The 22,416-nt window shown below is 35.8% G+C and overlaps 1 protein-coding gene across 1 annotated transcript in view; it reads left to right on the top strand.

Moving 5' to 3' along the window:
* IFT80 (intraflagellar transport 80) overlaps positions 1 to 22,416 on the top strand; it is a 105,450-nt gene that overhangs the window by 16,816 nt on the left and 66,218 nt on the right. The window contains exons 4-6 of the mRNA XM_063102998.1: positions 4,353 to 4,462; positions 8,123 to 8,212; positions 9,319 to 9,456. Coding sequence (XP_062959068.1) covers positions 4,353 to 4,462; positions 8,123 to 8,212; positions 9,319 to 9,456 — 338 coding nt within the window. The remainder of the gene's footprint in view (positions 1 to 4,352; positions 4,463 to 8,122; positions 8,213 to 9,318; positions 9,457 to 22,416) is intronic.

Here is a 22,416-nt window from a genome sequence, read left to right as displayed (position 1 = left end):
CTAGTGGGATGGATTTCATCATAATAGAAATCATTATTTTCTTTGTGAAGCTATTCATTCACTTTCAATAATCATCTTCATCAAAACCACCCAAACTGGAAGTTGTATAGCTATGTAGTTTATCTTTTTTTGGAAAAGAAAATGTTTAGGTATATAGTAAATTCACACTTAATATTTTATTATAAATATAAGGGATGAGTATAATGAACACTTCTCTTAGTTCTGGATGTTAAATCCATTTTGAATTTTTAGTGGTTAGGGAGAGTTGTATTAATGAGACTTAGCTGTAGATCATATCTAGGGTTGCTTTTTTATCAAAAAGAACTCCATGTTTGCTTCCATTGCTTGTATTTTGTTTGAAGGAATATGGTTAAAAACCATATGTTATAACAAAGGGATTACTTAACCTTTCCTCTTAAAGCTTATTTTGTTTTGTACTATAAGTTATAGCTGTTTCTTTAACTTTATTATTGTTTAAAATTGTCTTATAAGCAAGCAGGAAATGAATTGTCTTCTTATCCCAACAGGCAAGATAAGTATTCTGAAGAAAGGTTTATAAACAAGGAAATGATGACACAGCTGACTTAATGGGGCCACATATTAGATGTTAAACAGGACAAAAGCAGCCCCTGCTCCTCATCCTATACCCCAACTATGCCTTTTACCACAACTGAAGGCCTGAAGTCACATCCTGTATAACTCAATAGGAGTTGTATTTACTGAATTATTTCCTTGGGGGCAGATGTTTGTCATGGCTTAATATATACCCCAGGAAAGTGTAATTTTACTTCATGTATTCATGAAGATTTGATAGGCTACAAATTAAAATATATTAATTTACTTTTTTGTATAAAAATTAGAAGTATAATGGAAATAAAGAAGGCACCTATAATTCTATCGTCCTAATTAATAAGACCCCCCCGCCCCCATTCCCTTCCTCACCAAGAACCACATTTGAAATATCTGAAATTTTTAGTTACGTTTTTGGGGTGTTTATTAAAGTTGAACTCTGTTCTTTTGGATTACTTTTAAAGCCCAGGTCAGCACCTGGCTACTCCCAGAGAAAATTAGCAGAGAATGTATTTATCAAGTGCAGAAGAAGGAGTACCTTCTGAGGTTGGTCATCTCATTGAGAATAATTTCTGTAGGTTCCTTTGATTCAGAACAACTCTAGATGTCATCGACTGAACAGGATATTTAGACCTTTTGTAATGTCTAAACTGTGGAAGGCATGCTTCAAGATTTTTTTGGACTAGGTCTAAACTAAACTTTCTAACCCCTATACACCACTGAGACTTGCTCATTATTGAATTGTATTTTGATTAGGGAGAAAGTTGCACAAAAGGAGTAGGGTGTCTCTTGAACAAAAGGATATATCTTACAGAAATTTATTCCTTCTTGATTATGCGTCAGTTGGGTTTTCCGTTTAAATAAACAATTAAATCATATTGATTGCCCATAAGTCCTTAAATTCATATTTAATATTACTGAGAATGTAAATTTCTCAAAAATTCATTCATTCATTTATTCGTTCACAGAAAGTCAGTTACTACAATAGTCTGATTTAGGAACCCTAAACAATTTTTAAAAGCTTTGTTTTATAAATATAAATGGGTTAATATTTCATAGATTAATTGTATAACCTTGATTCATTTTTTAAAGAATAGGTGGCTGGGCCAGGCAAGTGGAATGCAGATTATTTACTACCATATAACCAAAGCCTTCAATAGATATGATATTCATTTTTTAAAACTAGGCTCATATAAAGTATAGCCTTCCAGAAAATATTAAGTAACCGAGAAAGTAATCAAATTAAGAAACACTGTCCATAAATGTAATTGAGTTAGAAAATGCCATCTCTAAATTCCTATTGGATATTGAAAACAGTACCATTTAATGTAGTTTATAGTGGGGTAGGTAAGTCAGACTTGAACTTTTCTCCAGGAAGTGGAGTCAACCTTATCCTGGTTATGGAATATTTGTGCCTTTCTCAGCCTAGCTTTAAGGCTAAAGCCACACCTGATAGATAGCAAAACTTCTCTAATCTGATATTTAATTTGCCATTTATGAATTCATAAGTGGGAGGGATAGATCATTTTGGGGTGTGGTGATCTCTATCTATTAGACTACTGCTTAAGCAGCAGATGAGGGGAAGCAGCAGGTGAGGGGAAGTTCTGTTGTCTGTTGAAACATCAGGAATGGGAATTAATCTATAAGGCGAGTATAACGTGTATTTTTATATAGAAAATTTAAGTTGCCTTCTACATTGAATCAGTTTAAACACTGATAGCTGTTGATAGGAAATGATAAACCAAGACTTTTTAATCTGTTTATATCTTAGAAAAATGAAGTGTATTTGTTTTATTCTATGTATGAGGAGACTTCAAAAAGTTTCTGGAAAAAAGGAATTAAAAGATAAGAATAAAAAATGTAAATTTTATTTTTCAACATAGTTTCATCAAGTTCATAACACTTTTGTAAGTGATGATATCAGCCATTTAGTCCAACCCTAAAGAACTGAGGGTCCTGGGGATATAATCATGTCAATGCAGTCTTTTGTACATCATTAACTGAAGAAAAATCAGTGCCCTTTAAATATTTTTTAAGATTAGGAAGCAAAAAGAAATCAGAAGAAGCCAAATCAGGACTGTAAAGGTAGATGCCTAATGATTTCCCATTGAAACTCTGGCAAAATTTCCCTTCTTTGATGAGAGGAATGAACAGAAGCATTGTCATGGTGGAGAAGGACTCTCTGGTAAAGCTTTCCTGGGTGTTTTTCTGCTAAAAGCTTTGGCTAACTTCCTCCAGACACTCTTATAATAAGCAGATGTTATCATTCTTTGGTCCCTCCAGAAAGTCAACAGGCAAAAATGCCTTGAGCATCCCAAAAAACTGTGGCCATGACTGTTGCTCTTGACCAGACCACTTTGCTCTTGACCAGATTACTTCCACCTCTTGGTACCATAGCTTTGATGTGCTTTGTCTTCAGGATCATATGGGTAAAGCCATGTTTCATCTCCTGTTAAAATTCTTCAAAGAAATGTTTAAAGATCTTGATCTCCCTTGTTTAAAATTTCCATTGAAAGCTCTGGTCATGTCTGCAGCTGATCTGGGCACAACAGTTTTGGCACCCATCCAGCAGAAATTTCAACTGTAAATTTTCAGTTAAGAGTTGAGTAAACTGAACCAATTGATTTGCTTATGGTGTTGGCTATTGTTTCTGCTGTTATTCATTGGTTCTCTTCAATTGGGACATGGACAAGATTAATTTTTTTCTCTCAAATTGTTGGGGATGGTCTGCCACTGTAGGCTTCATCTTCAATATTGTCTCTTCCCTTCATAAAACAATATCCATTTGTAAACTGCTGATTTCTTTGGGTCATTGTCCCCATAAACTTTTCATAAAGCATCAATGATTTCATCATTCTTTCATCCATGCTTCACCATAAATTTGATGTTTGTTCTTTCTTCAATTTTAGCAGATTCATGATGCTCTGATAGGGGCTCTTTCGAAATTGATGTCTTATCCTTCTTAGTGTCTCAAACTAGATCCTGTTCAGACATGTTCTAACAAGTTTATTTTGGTACAAAAAAAATTTTGCAGTCTGTATTAGTCTGTTATGTGTTGCTATAACAGAATACCTGAGACTGGGTAATTTATAAAGAACAGAGGTTTATTTGGCTTATGATTCTGGGACAGCTGCGTCTGGTGCGGGCCTCAGTCTGCTTCTACTCATGGCAGAAAGCGGCAGGCAGCCGGTGGGTATAAGCAGATCACATGGCGAGAACAAACAAGAAAGAGAGAGAGGAGGTGCCAGGGTCTTTTAATTTAAGCAACCAGCTCTCACGGGAACTAACAGAGCGAGAACTCATTCACTACGCGTCCTCCCCCAGGGAGAACATTAATCCATTCATGAGGGATCCACCCCCATGACTCAAATGGCTTCCAGCACTGCCACGTTGTTGATCATATTTCCACTTGAGTTTTGGCAGGGACAACACATCCAAACTCACAGTCCATGTATAGTTTTTCATAATATGGATTTTCATAAACTTTTTGAAGGCCCCTGTATTTCAATAGCACACTATCTGGAATTTCTAAAAACTTCACATTTTCTTAGCAAGATCCAAAATAGTTACAAATATAGTAAGTCGGTTGCTCACAGTAGATTTTCAATGGTCAATATTATCCAAGTATATATTTTCATACCAGGCTATCCTCCAGTTTGAAAGGGTCTTTGAATAAGGAAAAAATGAAATAACACTCTAAATTGCTTTTCTGATCTTCTTAACAATCTCCCTTTTTAGAAGGCTTAATAATTAAAGTTTATCAGTTTTTTTTCTTTTTACAGGAACCCCGGTGTATTCAGTGGCATGGGGCCCTGATTCAGAAAAAGTTCTTTACACAGCAGGCAAGCAGCTGATCATTAAACCTCTTCAACCAAATGCTAAAGTTTTACAGGTAATTCTTAGGCATTTGTAAATTGTTATCAGAATTTGCCTGACTCTAAACTAGAGGGCAGTTGGCTTAAGAGTCTCTTTCTTCTGGGTGTTCTTTTTACAATCTGAAGCCTTTAAGTGTGTATGTAGTTTTATCAGCCTTTATTACAGAGCAGGAAATACCTGTTTATGTTTCCGACAAGGTTTACTTCCCCCTTATTTCAACTCATATTATACCAGTAAATCATAAAGATGTTTGAGGTGCTAAATTGTCACGTGACTTGGCATAACTAGGCATCTTTAAATTTAGCAGAATCAACCTCAAATGTATAGATTGGAGACAAAACAGGACTAAATCATAAAACTTAAAGAGCTTGCGTAGACTTTTTTAAATCATCATCACCATTGTGATCATTATCTGTTCAAACACTTGAGCTTTCTCTAGGAGCCTAGCATTCTTTTACTATTTTTAGAGTGGGGGAGTCGTCAGTATAATATTTAGAACAGCATGATGCTGATGACACCAAGGTCAAGGGTTTGGATCCTCTTACCGACCAACTGCCAAAAAAACCCCCCAAAAACAACAGAAAATACTTAGAACAAATTATGTGTATATAACTGCCTATTATATAGAGAATGTTTATCTAAAAGATAAATGTTGAGTTCATGTTTTCTTTTGTATCATTTAGAAAAGAAGAAGAGTTAAGTTAGGAGCTGAATCTTGAAGGAAGGGAGGGAAGATTGTTCTGAGACCAGGGACCAGGAAAAATGATTGTTCAGAAATGTGAAAGAAAGAGGCAAACGGAGAACCACACAAAAACAAGCAAAACAATGGTGGCAGTTAAGACAGGTCAGGATGGGACCAATAAATGGAAAACAAAGTCTATATCCTAGATTTTGTTATTTGATTACAGTGTTAAAAGACAGAATTAATTTGGTTGTTTTTTTTTTTCACATTTTGATGACACAGTGTGGTTTAGTTAATAAGAACACAGGCTTTGGGGCCGGCCCGTGGCTCACTCGGGAGAGTGTGGTGCTGATAACAACAAGGCCCCGGGTTCGGATCCCATATAGGGATGGCCGGTTCGCTCACTGGCTGAGCGTGGTGCTGACAACACCAAGTCAAGGGTTAAGATCCCCTTACTGGTCATCTTTTTAAAAAAAAAAAAAAAAAAAAAAAAGAACACAGGCTTTGGAATTAGTCACCTGGGTTCAAATCCTCACTTACCTATATGTGACCTTAGACAAATTATGAAATATCTTTGAACATCAGTTTTCTCATCTTAGCTGGTGATGCTAATACCTACTTAATTGGATTCTTGTGAGGATGAAATGAGTTAATTTGCAAAGTGCATAGGACAGTGCCTATCAGGCAGTAAGCACTCACCGTTGAGTAGTAGTTATTATAAAGTTATTATACTATTATGAATTATTATGACATCTCTACCTTTTAGTCAACTAGAGAGGCCAGAAAAAAGATGTAGAATGACTAGATCCTGGGTAAGGATTTGGTGGTGGAGACTAACAGGCTACAGCAGGTATAAAAGTGTTTGAAGAAGCATCAGGTTTAACACATGAGTAGATGTAAATTTCGAGGAGTAAGGAGATAGATATGACTTTGAGGTTCCATATTAGTAATTTCTGTATAGATTATGCTATATGTGTTTCATATAGTTGACATGCATTTACATTTTTACTGTGTTTACAACACTCTGATAAGAATTGTGGGGACAAACAAGAAGTAGAAGATACAAGTCCCTACCCTAAGGCAACTAAGGTATAGAATTTGGGCAAAGGGAAGAAGCTGGGAAGGAGAACTAGTTCTGACAGCCTTTGGACAAAGTCCTTCCAATTACTTACTCTGAAAGTCTGCTTTGAAATTATAGAGCAAAAACAGGCAAGTTGAATCTTTTAGTTTATAGTTATGTGAGTTTGTTTAGATACCTGTAATTAGGCTCATATAAATGAAACTCAGGAAGCCACTTATATCAACATTGATCAATTAAAATATGGTTTAGTGTTTCAGTAGAACCTTTGGGCTAGCGGGTAGTGAAGAGAAGGAAAAGTACTCATTGCTAAAATTCAGCTAGAATGAAAGAGAGTTAAATATAATTAGTAACTTAATGCAAATTATTCCCTTTGGGAAACTAAAACTACAGCAATTCTCCTTGGGCATAAACACATATTCAAATTTGGATTATCCACAAAAAGAAATGCTTAATTAATTCCTGCTTGTGGAATGCAGTGTATATTCCTTATTTCCTCTAAGACCTTCTAGATACCCAGAACTTGGTTTTATAGTGAGGAAACTTGTTTATTCATTCAGTAAAAATGTACTGCATACCTACTATATATTAGGTACTATGCTAGGTATGAGATACTCAAAGTGAAACAGAACGTAGTTTCTGCCTTCAAGGAGCTTGTTGTTCAAAGGAATTTCACAAAATGTGAAATAAATTGAGAAATAATTGAAAATTATCTATGTAATATACATAATATGTAAATATATGTAATAAGTTGATAGGCTAAGTTATAGTGTAAGAAAAATTAAATTATATTTTGTTCATAGTTATTGAATATGCAAACATTTATTTTGTAGCTTTAAAATGAAACTCTTGAGAATCTGTGTATATATGTGTATCTGTATATATTGTATTTGTCCTTGCAGTTTATTTCAGGATATTGGATTAGTTTGGCAGTTAATTGTGAAGATTATTTTTTTTAACATTTATTATCAAAACATTCATTTTTGAAAATGTACATTTTTTTATATTTTAAATAAAGTAAGCTATGAATTGTTCCTTATTCTTAGAGTGTATCTGATCCTATTTTAATATTTTATTCTGTATACATTAAGAACAATAGATTGGGAAGGGTCAGTTGAGAAAGCCCTTAAAATCTGTCACCCTCTGATATGAAGTTAATTGGCTCAGATGTTAAAATATACCTTATAGTCTTCAAGGAAAGTTAATTCATTTTAGTTATATTATTCTGCTTATGGTAGCTTTTAATTACATGTGTGGTAATAGCGATAAATGGGTACATGAATTAGATTTAAGAGCAAGATATCCATTCTTACTTTCTAGGTTGCCAATTTCTGGGTGACATATATACTCATATATATATATATATATATATATAATGTATTCTTATCTGTGGGAAACATCACTTTGTTATATGGCAAATGCCAGACAAGTTTCTCCAAGTAGTCCAGTTGTGAACCAGACACATGAAGGTAAAGAGAATGAAGCTTAGGGGAATATGCAGAAAAGAATGAAGAAAGTACTAAAGAAGATGTTTGTGCAGTAGAAGTTAAAAAAAATAAAAGAATCAGTCAACAAGGCATGAAGGCAGTATCAGTAATGGGATCAACTATACAAAGATGACAGCAAGATTTGAATTCAGCTGACATTTTTGGAGTATATAGCATATTCATTTCAGTGTTTAACACAAATGACAAGCTTGAAATAGATCAGCAGCAAGTGATTTTTCATCTGGAGTCTAGACTAATGAAATTCATAAGGATGTAAGCTATATAGTAGATGTCATAGTGCTAGGTGTTTTCATTAGTGTAAATTAGAAGTGAAATAGCAAATGTGGTAGAGGCAAAATGTCTTTTCTTATAGAAAAAAACTTCATTGCTTTTAAAGTTATAATTAATTTCTTATTTTATTTCTTATAGTGGAAAGCTCATGATGGCATTATTTTAAAAGTAGATTGGAACTCAGTCAATGATCTTATTTTATCTGCTGGTGAAGACTGTAAATATAAGGTATGTAATGTTTAGATTTATCACCTGGTTGAAAGAATCAAATTTAGGGGAAAAGTATTTAGCATATAAGAATATTCTTTTAGTGTTTTATTTTAGCCACTCAATAGCAAATTATTTCATAATTTTAGGTGGTGTTTTAAAGTCACAGCTTTATAAAGACTGTCTCATTGACCTACAGAATTTGATTTAATAAATGGCAACATCAATACAGCCCCTAGTTTTAATGACTCAATTTAAATCAGTTCATTTAAGTTTTAAAAACCAGCTTTACTGGTTTACTAAACATTGATCAATTTCAGACCAAAGTAATTTATGGAGAAGAATAAGATTTAAGGTAACTATAGTTAGAGGAAATTTTGTCTAAATAAATGCTTTTAGAAAAAGTTGATGGAGCCCTTATTAGGCCAAAAAAAAGTAAGCAAAAAACTAAACATCTCAAAACTTTTCTGTTAAATTCAAAAGGACTTAAAATGGGTAGGTTGTATGTTTAACCAAAGACTGAATAAAATCTAAAATTATGACAATGTTATAAAATATCTTCTTTTTTGAGATCTTTTGGTTTCAAGAAATACAGCTTTTATTCCTTTGTATGATAGTAAAGACATTTAATTAGTAACATTATAAGGTAATGATTTCTAAATCTTTATTTGATAACTTACTGGAGGAGAAACTTGTTTGTACTAATGTAGTGACTGTTATTTTTTTGTTTTTGTTTTTTATAATTTTATTCATATTACGTTCCTTTTTGGTGGCTGGCCAGTATATAATTTTATTCAAAACCAAGAAACTTTAATTTTCCCTTTATAAAAAATGCAATTTGATTTCATCCAAGGGTAATATAAAATAATGCCACACCTTCCCATTTGGATGTGGGAACTACAGTTAGATGCACAAATGCAGGCAGGGAACACACTACATGTGGATGATATGGTGATTGGATGTGCCTGTCTTGGAGACACATGTTGGACTGGCTGCACTGTGCACAGATCCAGTGATCACCACTATTAGCATCACAGCACCAGGTCCATGAAAAGAAGAGATTCTAACTCCCTTTGCTCCAGCTGTAGTAACTGTTATAAAAGATAAAAATAATTTTGCTTTTGTAGGTGTGGGATAGTTATGGCCGCCTGCTGTACAATTCACAACCTCATGAGCATCCTATTACTTCAGTTGCTTGGGCTCCAGATGGAGAATTATTTGCTGTTGGATCGTTTCATACTTTACGCTTGTGTGATAAAACTGGGGTAAGTTATAGTGGTAGGCAATCACAAATGTGCTGGCATAAATGTACAATACACATGTTTCTCAATCTTTAAAAAACATTTTCAATGAATATATTTGACTGAATCTTTCTGATTTGTCTTAATATATTGGTTCAATCCCAGATTTATGGGACCAAACAAACAGTTTAAATTTGAAGAATGGGCATATTCTCTTCTATTTGTCTTCTTGGAAATATTTATTTTGAGCATGATTGTGAAGTAAAGTATTAAAATTTATGCCCATTCAATTTGGAGAATTCAGTTTTAAACTTTTCTTTGTTGCAATATGTTTTATACAAAATTTTGATTGCTTATTTTTGCAAGGAATTAATAGTAAATTTTTTAAATGATCATTTAAAATGAGAGGACATATTTCTCTTTGTCAAGAATTCATGTTTGAATACATGTGAGAATTTTTCCTCACAAGAGAATTTGTCCTCCTTCATACAAATTCTGCTTAGAACCAAGGCAAACAGCCAAGCTCATCAACACTTGCCCATTGTACTTGGAGAATGAGCTGTTCCATTGTAGTGCCCCCAATACAGCAACATTGTGTGGCAAAAAGAGTTTGGGGCTGTTCCATACTATTCCTAACTATGAGGAAATCACTTAATTGTTCTGTGGCTTGTTTTTCTCAAATGCAAAATAAGGAGAGGGTGGAGCAACATGGCAAACTAGAGTTGTCTGGTGGTCTTCCTCCCCCTAAAAAGAGACCAAAAAAACAAATAACTATATTTTAACCGGAATGGCTGAAGAAATACACTGTAGAGCACGAGGGGAGTGACAAAATTGTTGTGTAGCATGGAAGACTAGGCTAGTATCAGAGAGCAGAGTAAGGTATCTTGCCTCTGCCTTGCTGTCTCCCCTCAGGGACCAGCTCAGAGTCAGGTGGAAAGAAGGTAAGCTGTTAAAGCCCCAGTGATTTCCACTGCTGCCACAAATACCAGCAATCCCTGCCGCAATACTCCAGTCCTCACAGGCTCCAAACCCAGTTTGGAGAGTGGCTTTAAGTTTGTGCAGCTACCTGGCTTCATAGAGGAAGCACAGGTAGAGCAACCCCCAGCCTCCCACCTAAGTGGCTATAGCACAGCACTGTCTCGAAACTGAACCTGCTTATAAGAGTACATCCTGCTCATAAGAGTACATCCTGCTCTGGGGGCCAGTGAAAACTGACTCACTCCATTCTGAGGCCCCATCTTCATTTTACCACATTCATACGGGTGCTGGCAAGACCACAACCCAGGCTGCCTGGAACCTAGGCCAGACAGAAAGACTGAGAGACCCCAGCATCTGAACCCACATGGCACTCCCTCCCAACACTAGGAAAACAGACAGATCTTCTCAGTGGGGAATCTGCCAGTAAGCTGCAGTCCACCACATTCACATTCACCCACCCAGCACAACCTGCTGGCTGCTGAGCCCACAGGTGCCAGTCTGGCGGTAGATCTCCCTACCCCTGTGGCCTTCCACAGTGCTGCTGGGTCCTGCTGCACTAGTTTATACCTGTTCTCTGACTGACAGTGATTGGGCAGTGACTTTGTCTCTGCACAGCAGGACTCTACAGAACTATTGGGTCTGGCTGCACACTTGCAGGCTTGCTCCAGGTTCAACAGCTTATCCAGCAGCCCTTCATAGAACTGCTGGGCCCTGCTGTACCAGTGCATGCCTACCCCTTCCCTGCATTCACCTGGTGGCCCTCCGTAGAGCTGTTGGGCTCTGCTGTACACTTGCAGACCTGCTCCAGGCTCAACAGCTGATTGGCAGCTCTCCACAGAGCCTTTAGACCCTGTTGTACCTGTGCACCCCTGCTCCCTGCTTGACAGCAGATCTGTGGTGGCTTTGCCTCCTCTGGCTGGCCTCCATAGAGCCACCTGGCCTTGCTGTGCCTGTGCATGCCAGCTCCTAGCCAGGCAGTCACATCCATTCTTCTGACAGGGCTTTGCATAGCACTTGACCCCCCACCCTGCACCTAGGCACACCTCTATCCAGCCCAAAAGCTGGCTAGGCAGTGCACCACCCCCTGGGAGAGACAACTTCAGAGCTCCATGCCCACACCTGGCCTGAGAACCAGTAAGTCAGGTAGTGACTCCACCTCAGAGAGACTACCAAACAGCTGGTTGGTCCTATGCCCCTGCACCCATCTGGCCTAACAATTAGCCTGGAGTGTCTGACTCAGCAAAGCAGAGCCAGTGTTGGCACAAACCTCCACAGTCTACACCACTGAGGCATTTGCAGATATTGCTGAAGATGATTACAACCAAAGAAAATGCACAGAGGTTACACTACTGAGTCCACACAAAACTAATGTCAACACAGCATATCCAGCAGACACCCTAGCTAGCATCCACACACAGGAAAAAGTCATTTCTACATAATCTACTCCATAAAATTGGGAACAGCACCTACTCCTTTAGATGTGTAGTTATCAAGATAAGAAACATGAAAAAGCAAGGAAACATGATACCCCCAAAGGAACACAATAAGTCTTCAGTAACAGATGCCAAAGAAAAGGACAGTTACAAAATACCTGTAAAGGAATTTCAAATAATAATCTTAAGGGAACTTAACAAGATACAAACAAGATACAAGTGAACACATACAAACCAATGAAATCAGGAAAACAATTCATGATCTAAATCAAAAATTTAACAGAGATAGATATCATAAAAAAGAACTAAACAGAAATCTTGAAGCTGAAAAATTCAATGAATGAAATACAAATACAATGAGAGCATCATCAACAGTTTAGATCAATCAGAAGAGAGAATTTCTGAAAACAGTATAGAGATTCCTCAAAAAATTAAAAATAGAACTACCATATAATCTAGCAATCTCACTACTGGGTATATACGCAAAGGAATAGAAGTCTGTATGTCAAAGAGATATTTGCACTCCCATGTTTAATGCAGCACAATTTACAACAGCCAAGATATGGAATCAACCTGTGTGTCCAACAATGGATGAATGGATTTAAAAAAATGTGGTATATATACAAAGTGGAATTCTATTTAGACATAAAAAAGAATGAAATGCTGTTGTTTGCTTTTCTTTCATTACATGGATGGACTTGGAGGTCATTATGTTAAGTGAAGTAGACCAGGCACAGAAATACAAATACCATGTGATCTCACTTATACATGGAATCTAAAAAAAGAAAAAAAAAAAAAATATATATATATGTAAGTGTGTATGTGTGTATATATGTGTGTGTGTGAATATATATATATATATTTGATATTATAGAGACAGAGAATAGAACAGTGGTTACCAAAGACTGGGGAGAGAAAGGGGAGGAGGGAAAACAGGGAGAGTTTGTCCAAGGGATACTAATTACAATCGGATAGGAGGAATAAGTTCTGGTGCTCTATTGCACAGTAGGGTGACTATGGTTAAAGGTTAAGTTGTGTATATTACATAATAGTTAGAGGAGGGGCTTTTGAATGTTTTTGCCACAAAGAAATGATAAATGCATGAGGTGATGTTTATATTAACTACCCTGACTTGATCGTTATTCAACATATATGTATCAAAACATCATAATGTAACCTATAAGCATGTACAATTACAATGTGTCAAGTAAAATAAATGGATAAATAAAATGCAAAATATGTCAGTTAACTTAGAATTTTTAGAGCTTTATAAATGACTTATTATTTCCAGTGACTTGTTTTTTTATAAAATATGAAGTCCTCTGCCTGGCCTTAAAAGCTCTCTGAAACCTGGTTTGGAAAATTCATTCAGTCTTTTCCCCAACAACTCCCTAATTTGTACATGTGCTCAAATCAGGTTGAATTCTGACTCATGAACATTTCTTGACCCTTGCTAATATACTCACTCATTTTCTCTTTTTATGGAATATTCTTACCTCTGTCTTATATATAATGAGTTCTACCCATTCTTTAAGATCCATCTCATGTTTGACTTCTTTTCATCATGCCTTCCATAGACAATCTAAAGTTTATTTATTTATTTTTTAACTTCCTCTCACCTAGGTCTCTCCTTTCTTATTTATGACATCAGTATATTAGGTCAGATAATCTCATCACTTTAGGACTTTTATTTCTGATTTTCAATCTATGATTCTAAGTCTATAGAATACGTAGTCTCATTTTCACAATATATTACGCCCTTATGTTGTTCATTTTAGTCTGATGTATATTATTTTGACTCCCTAGTTTAAAAAATCCCATAGCTTAATGATTTTCTATTATCTGTACAACACAATAGATATTCAATAATTTATTAAGGCAATTTAAGGATAATTTGATTAAAATATTTAAAAATTTTAAAAGCTTGGGGGATTTAATTGATCTGGATGACTGAATTAAAGATTTACCTCATTAAGTACCAAATCTTTTTTTTAGAATGTTAACAATTCTGGGAAAGTAAACTGAATAGATTGAATATATTGTGATAATTTTATACAGACTTGAGAAAAACATTTTAAATATGTATTCTTTTATTCAATAGACATTAAATATATTCTACTCATACAGTGTTCTAGAAAGTGGGGTGTAAATATGAAACAGATATAAAGACTTTCACTGAGGTTGTTGACAGTCTAGTGGAGAATCAGACTATAAGACTTATAGCACAGTACTATTCAAGAGGTTTGTTTCATACAAACACTGTGACTATGGCAGAGCCTAACTCTGTCTGTGGGACATTGATTGGAGAGCTGAGGCTTGAAAAATTAGTAGTTCATTAAGATGTGTGTTTGCCATGTAAAAGTCTAGATTTCAGTTTTTAAAAATGTAATTATTTTCTGTGGAGCCCTTTAAGGGTTGCTATAGGGTGGAAAATAGGTGAAGGGGTTAAGTTCCTGATCTCCCTCACTACCCACAACCACAGAAGCTCCACATTGATCAGCTTGACTGTTTGAGGATCCAGTATAAGATTCCTTTTGAATAGCCAAAACAGTGAAATTGGAAAAACCAGTATGTTAGTCAGTGGAGAGCCATGGATGGTGGGTAGTAAATGATAGTATTCAAATATTGTAAATATTGCTTTGATGTCAAAGGAACAGTGATACAGGAGAGAGAATAGAAGATGCAAAGGTGAGGAATTATAGTCTATCAGAAAAATTAAAAGCTCAATATGGCTATAGTAGTTTGGATTTTTTTGGCAGCTGGCCAGTATGGGGATCTAAATCCTTAACATCACTGTCTAACCAGCTAAGCTAACCAGCCAGCCTCTAGTAGTTTGGGTTTTATCCTAGGGCAATGGTGAGCCACTGACCCATTATAGATAGTGACCTTATTAGATTTGTTTTTTTTTAGGAAGCATACTCCGAGGTCAGCATGGAGAATAGATGAGAGGAGGTAGACTGGAGGCAGGATGGCTAATTAGGAGGCTGTTGCAGTAGTACAAGATGATATTGATGGCCTGGATAGTAGGGAGTAGCAGTAGAGATGGAAAGAAACGGACAGGTTCAGGAGATAAATCCTTCCTATATGAGTAGGAAGAGTCAAGAATAATTATCCAAGTCCATTGGAGTACCTTACCATCTGTGTGCTGACCTGAGGATAATGCCTTCCTATGGTGTAAACTACTCTGGCTTGGTGTAATATAATTTTATCAGATACCCTGTTCAATGATTACAATAATAAATCAAGTTACCTAAATTTCAGCATTCATAAGCATCACTGAGTTATTGCTAAAGTGCACATTCTTGGACCCTATTTGCGATGTGCTGAATCAAAATCTCAGGAGAATGGAGGCCCAGAAGGTGTATTCTTAAGAAGTTTCCTGTTACCTTTATGTAGGTGGTCCTCAGATCACACTTGGAGAAAGACATATATAGAATATATGAGATGTTTGGTATTCCTTCTGAGTTCAAAAAGGGGTGGTGCTTACCCTACTGTTGAAACAATAATTTTGGAGATGAAATAGGGATGGAGTTTGGATGTATTGTCCTCCCAGAACTCATGTGGAAATCTGATCCCCAATGTGGCAGTTTGAGTCATAGGGACAGATCCCTCATGAATGGATTAATGCTGGAGGGGGTGGGCGGTAAAGAGTGAGCCCTCGCAAGAGCTGGTTGTTTAAAAGACCCAGGCACCTCCCCTCTCTCTCTCTTGCTTCCACTCACCATGTGATCTGCTTGAACCCGCCGCCTGCCTGCCACTTTCCACCATGAGTAGAAGCAGCCTGAGGCCCGTGCCAGATGCAGCTGTCCCAGAATCGTGAGCCAAATAAACCTCTGTTCTTTATAAATTACCCAGTCTCAGGTATTTTGTTATAGCAACACAAAACGGACTAAACAAATAGTAAGCTATAATGAAGGTGATACTAAAAGAGAATAGTCTAATTGAAAAGATTGTTTTTTAAAAACTCATATAATTTATTCTTCTGATTCTTCTTTGGCATCTGCTTCATTTAAAATTACTTTTGTGATGTTTCTGCCATTTTGCTACAGAGAGAATGTTTATAGTGTTTAATGATGAGTGTGATGATGCTGTCTAATTTTCTAAACTGATTCTTTCAGAATAACTAGTTGTAAATACTGTTTAAGCATTTACTTCTGTTCTTTGAATTATCAGTGGATTTTTTTCTTTTGTTTCTGCTTTGTATAGTTTCACAAAAAATATTTGGAACTCATTTGTGCAATCTTTTTTTCTTCTTTTCGTAGGGTTTTTATTAGCCCTATAATATCTCCCTTCATACAGTTATCATTTAGATTTTATAATTTGCTTTATTAGACTAGATTCTATATATTCCTAGAACAGTTCCTGGAAATATATGTACATATTTGTTCAAACGTTTCTGGAAGATAGTTTGACATAATATATAAAGCTCAAGAAATATACATGTACCTTAAACCAGAAATTCCAGTTACAGCAATTTATCCTGAGGAAATAATGGGATAAAGAATGTTCAGGGAAGAATTATTTATACTTTAACAAATGAAAAGCAATCTAAGTTTCCAACAGTAGGACATTAATAATTATGGGATATAGTTATTATAATGAATTATTATACAGTTACTTAAAATGACAATGTACTTTTATAATGCCATGAAAATATTTTTGAGATACGTCAAGCTAGGGCTCACAGACCCCTCAAGCCCGTTGTACAGACTGGGTCACAAACCCTTCACATGCAGGTCTACGAGCTAGGTAATAGGAAAAAATCCTGGGAGCTGTGGGTAAAAAATTAATAGGCTTTATTCAGAGCTAGGAGCAGCTGCCCTAGTGGCCTCCCGGAGTGTCCTGAGAAACACCATGTATCAGAGTCTTTAGTCATTTATACTTAGGTCCATAACCCAGGACACCTGGGTGCCCATATGCTATTATATTACATACGCAGTCATTATCTTCTCAGGGAATTTCTTTCTGACTTTCTTGACTAGGTAAAAAAACCTCTTGTAGTAAAGTCTTTTAGCAACATTCACCTGTCCTCCATAGCACCTATCACAGTTGAAGTTGTATATTGACCTATAATTATTTGATTAATGTCTGTCTACTCCACGAGATGATGAGTTCCATAAGAGTAGGGACCTGTGTGTCTGTTTTTGCTCACTGTGGTATATCTGTCACCTGGTGCAATGCTTGAAACATACTAAGTGACAGTAAGTGCTCTACAGTGTGTTGAATAGATGAATGGGCTGGAAGGAAGGATGCAAAGAAGGAAAGGATGCCCGTTTAATAGGCATGCTTGAACAAAGCCCCAAAGCTAATGCTCTCTTTCAGATTTTTGTTGAAGTTGATATGGCTTTGTAGATTGAGAACATCTCTTTTCTCTTTGCACTCTCTTTGGAGGATAGAAGAGGAATAGACTCTGTTAAAAGCCAGGACTTGGGCCTTGGTTCGGGTAGACAGCACCAAGGAACCAAGGAACACCTGGGTGCATGTGGATATTTACAGCAAATGCTTGGCAAGATTCTGAACATCTGAGGGGCCCTGACCATTTTCCTATATTTTCCCTAGAAAGATATGTAGTCAGAAGGAAAAAATAGTTACAAACTTCATGCATCAGATGTTCTTATTGGTATGTGTCTGTATATACAAAAATAGCCTGACAGAATATAATACATTTTAATCATGGTTATTTCTGGAGTTTGGGGTGATAGGTGATTTTTCTTCTTTTTTGCATATCTGCATTTTCTAAAAATTTTCCAATAAAGAAAATGCTTTGTGTAATTTTTGAAAAGCGGAAAAATTAGCCTTATTCTTTATTTTGCTTGCAAAGTCAATTGGATTCTCTAATCATGTAATTCAGCCTTCCTTCCTTTTAAAAAAAATATTGTTTTTTGAAGCCTTTTTTTTTTTTAAAGGTGACTGGTAAAGGGATCTTAACCCTTGACCTGGTGCCATCAGCACCGTGGTCTCTGAAGTGAGCTGACCAGCCATCCCTTATAGGGATCCAAGGCCACTCTCTCCCAAGTGAGCCACGGGCTGGCCCTTGAAGCTATTTTAGAAATATGTATAAGTTAAAACATGGGAAATTATTTTTAAGGTGACATAGAACATATATATTTTTATTGGGGAATAATTCTACTCACTGAACTATAAAAGTTATAAGCATTTTGAGTGAAAAACAAATTGTGTAAATACTTTTTGCATATCTTTTAACAAATGCTAAGCTGACATTGGCCTTATGGAGTTTACTTACATGTTGATAAGACAGATATTAAATAATTAATTACACACTCACTTACTTAATTACAGTTGTAATAAATTTTACAAGTAGGTACAGGCTGTTCCTAGTAATGAGAACTAATCTATCTGGAGAGTCAAGACAGGTTAGTATGATGAAAGGTAGAAAGGTCAATGCTTATTGAGACTCTTCACCTTTTCTACTTACCATGTTAGTAGAAGTGGTAATTTCTGGTTCCAGCTTACTCTAAGGTGTCAATTTAGAGCCAAAAAGTTGTCAGCTTGTGTCAGCTGCTTTTCCCACTCAGTTGTTTCTCTCTTGGAAAACCTTGCTAAGGCTTCTTTTAAAAAGTAGGTACATGTTTTCTTAAGCCTGGAAAAAATACCCTTAAATGTAGCTCCTTATTTTTGTTTGTTTGTTTGTTTCTTTATCTGTAACTTAAAGTGTTATAATTAATGTATGTATCAATAATGTGGTAATCATTTATTGAGGGCCGGATTTTGTGAAAGAATTTCAGTGTTAGATATTGTAAAAATCCAGTCCTCAGGAATGATTTATACTTTAGCATTTTCCACAAGTTTATCAAATTTCTATTTAGTGTTTGAGCTGTTCACACACTTTTAGTTGAGCGCAGTGTTTCTTAATCAACATTTTATTAAAAACTCTTATCTAGGCTTCCTTGACAGAAATTGGATAGTAATTTATAATATAAACTTCAAAGAATGATGTTGGTATAAACTTTCAGGTTATCTGTTAAAGTATTCAGCCTAGAAAAATGTCATTTTTGTAAGCATTTTTAAAAAATGTTTTTCAAGAAATATTTCCAATAGGGAGGAGAAAACGCAAATACTTGAAGGATATTAATAATAGATTAGGTTTGGGTGTAAATGCGTTTCTTAATGTGCATATATGTAACTAGATTGATGACAGGAATATTTTAAAAAGCAGTGATCCTTACATTTTTGTATAGGTGCATTACTCTGTTTTTATATAATAAATCTAGTTTTCGTGGAAAAATTATACATTTCATCATAAAAAATTTATACATTTCATCGTAACATTCAAAAAAATGTTGTGTTTTTTTTTTTTTTTTTTGTCAAAAAGACCCTCACTAAGCTGATATGAAACTCTAGATCATATTTACATCTTCTATTTGAGCAGGCAGTTACTTGTATTGGTTCAGAACACATGTTGGCTTGCTTTTGTGGACTGTGGTTCAAATATCAACTTAGTTTTCAAAGCCATTGCAGTGCTATTCTGATCTGCCCTACTTGTTTTCAACCCAGAGGCAAATTTAAAACCTATGTGTTATGGTATTCCACACTATAGTTCAGTTCTCAGTTTTACTGTGTTAATTCTGGTCAGTTTCATGTATGGGTTGTTTGGTAGTGCTATAAAACTTTCTTTCATACATTGGTTTAAAGAATCCCTTTTCCCAGCTCCCTCCTCTCCGTAACCCTTCCCCAATTCTCTTGTTGAGAGGGGGTTAGATGCTGCCTCTTTGCTGTCATTAGTGCAAACAGGAGACAGTAGACAGAGTCAAATGTCACAGTCTTCATAGCATGCACTGGGGAGTGCCACTGCTTTATTATTGCAAGGCTGGAATGGTCTGACAGGGCTCTACCTCATTGTCTTTGCAGCACCAAGTGGACAACGGGAAAGGTGCCACCTCTGCTCGAGTGCAGAGTGGGAATGTTCAAGAGGACTCTCTGTTCCACTGTCTCCACAGCTCATAATGCCTATTGGGAAAAGCGCCATGGCTTCTTTTTTGGTGTGTGCCAGAGTACAGTAGTTATGTCAAAGGGGTTCTGTCCTGCAGAGCCCCCTTCTACCCTGCCATTTGGCTGAGAAAGTGGGCTTTACTTGGTGCTTATTTTGTCTGTACAGTACCTAGCTTTCAGGCCAGGATATATAGGCAGATAAACAAAAAACAACACAAAACCCAGGGCACTCACCACTCTCAAGTCCTGAAGTCCCTAGCCAGTCCTCCTTTTTTGTCTTTCGTCCTTTCAGAGTCCTCTGATAGTTGCATTATGTATTTTGTTTTCACTTGTAATTAGTGGGAAGAATATAGTAGAGTGTGTTTATTCTCTTTTGTCCAGGATTGGAAATTCTATTCATTTCTCTGTTGGCTTTTTAGCTATATCTTTTTGCATTGACCTCTTAATTGGTTGTTGTTTAGATTACAATATACATTCTTAACATTTCACAGGGTACTTATAAATATTATGCCAGTTCACATAAAATATAAGAATCTTGCATCCACATAGTTCCATTTACCCATTCCTCCTTTACACTGTAGTTGTCATTTGTGTTACATCTGTCATAGTGTAATTTTTTCTTTAAAGTAATATTCCTTTTAAAGAAATTAAAAGAAGGAGAAAGGTAATCTTTTACATTTACCCACATATTTAACATTTCAAGTGTTCTTACTTTCTTCCTAAAGATCCTAGTTTCCATCTGATACCATTTTCCTTTAGCCTGGAAAACTTCCTTTAGCATCTCTCACAGTGTCTATCTGCTGGTGATAAATTTTCTTACTTTTTGTTTACCTGAAAGTTTCTTTATTTTCTCTTCATTCTTGTAGGACATCTTCACTGGATTTAGAATTATGGGTTGACAGGTTGTTTTGTTGTTTTCTTTCCCTTCAGCACTTTAAAGATGTTGTCCCACTGTATTGTTTTTGATGAGAAATGAATGATTATATGTACCATTGTCCTCCAGAAAGTGGCATTTACCTCTGGCTGCTTTGCAGACTTTCTCTTTGTCTTTGGTTTCTAGCAGTTTGGCAGTGTGTGGTTTTATGTATATTTGTCTTGTTTGGGGGATCTATACCTCTTGAAAATGTAAATTTATGATTTTACAAAACTTGGGAAATTTTGGGTCATTATTTTTTCAAATAACATTTCTGCTCCATTTTCTCTTCTCTCCCCTTCTGGAAATCCAATTACAAAATTTTTAGATCTTTTAATATTATCACACAGGTCAACAGGACTCTCCTCCTATTTCTTCAATCTTTTTTCCCCCAGTTTTTCCAATTGGTTAATTTTCTTTGATTTGTCTTAAAGTTTACTAATTTTTTCCCTGGTCATGTCTAAACTTCTCAGTCTATCCAGTGAATTTTAATTTCAGATATTGTAATTTTCAATTCTAGAACTTCCATTTGGTTATTTTTTCATATTTCCTATTTCTATGCTGAAATTTTCTCTGTTATTATGTTAAGAAGCATATTTTTCATTAAGGCCTTGGAGATAGTAGCTGCTTTAAAATCATTGTTGGCTAGTACTAGCATCTTGTCACTGATTGCTTTTTCCCTTGTATTGTTTTTCTTTTGTCTTTGTGTGGCTAATAATTTTGGATTGTATCCTGAACATTGTGCATAATGCATAGTAGAGACTCAATTCTGTTATGTTTCTCTAAAGAGTACTGATTTTTGTGTGTGTTAAAAGGTAATTAACTTGCTTGAACTCAAACTAAAGGCTTTATCTCCTATGATAGGAGTCAGACACAGACTCATGTGGTTGTCAGAAGGTGAGATCTTTGTGACTTTATTCTTTCCAGGATCTTCCCCTCAATTTCCAGCCATCGTGGTCACCCAGAACTCTGTCCCCTCGATGTCTCAGTAACAGTGCAGGTTTCTACCTGAAGTTTAGCTATCATCTTGGCACCTCTGCTCTCAGGTAAAAGGTTGTTTAAAAAATGGGAATTCTCTCAAGACTGCTCCCTTCTTTCAACTGTCGACTCCTCTCAAATTTCTGGCTACTTTTTTAAAAGACAACTTTATTGAGATTAATTTACTTTCTATACATTTTACCAATTTGAAGTATACAATTCAGTGTTTTTTAATATATTCATAAGGTTGTACAACCATCGTCACACTAATTTTAGAACATCTTCCTCCCCTCTAAAAGGAATCGTGTACCCATTGACTGTCAATCTCTGTTCCTCCCTACTCCACTCCCAGCCCCTGGCAACCACTAATTTACTTTCTTATTCTATAGATTTGTCTATTCTGGGCATTTCATTTAAATGAAATAATACATTATATGGCCTTTTGTGGCTGGCTTCTTTCAGTTAGCACAGTTTCAAGGTTCATCCATTTATCAGTACTTTCCTTTTTGTAGACAAGTAATATTTCATTTTATGGATATAACACATTTGTTTATTCATCAGTTGATGGACATTTGGATTGTTTCAAATTTTGGTTATTAGGAATAATGCTGCTATGAATGCATATGTTTTTGTGTGGACATAGGTTTTAATTTCTCTTGGGTATACACTTTGGAGTGAAATTGCTGGGATAAATAGTAACTGTGTTTAAATTTTTGAGGAACTGCCAAACTG

Source organism: Cynocephalus volans, chromosome 1 (genome assembly GCF_027409185.1).
Source record: "Cynocephalus volans isolate mCynVol1 chromosome 1, mCynVol1.pri, whole genome shotgun sequence".
NCBI classification, from domain to species: Eukaryota; Metazoa; Chordata; class Mammalia; order Dermoptera; family Cynocephalidae; genus Cynocephalus; species Cynocephalus volans.
This window is presented reverse-complemented; position numbering and strand designations above follow the sequence as displayed.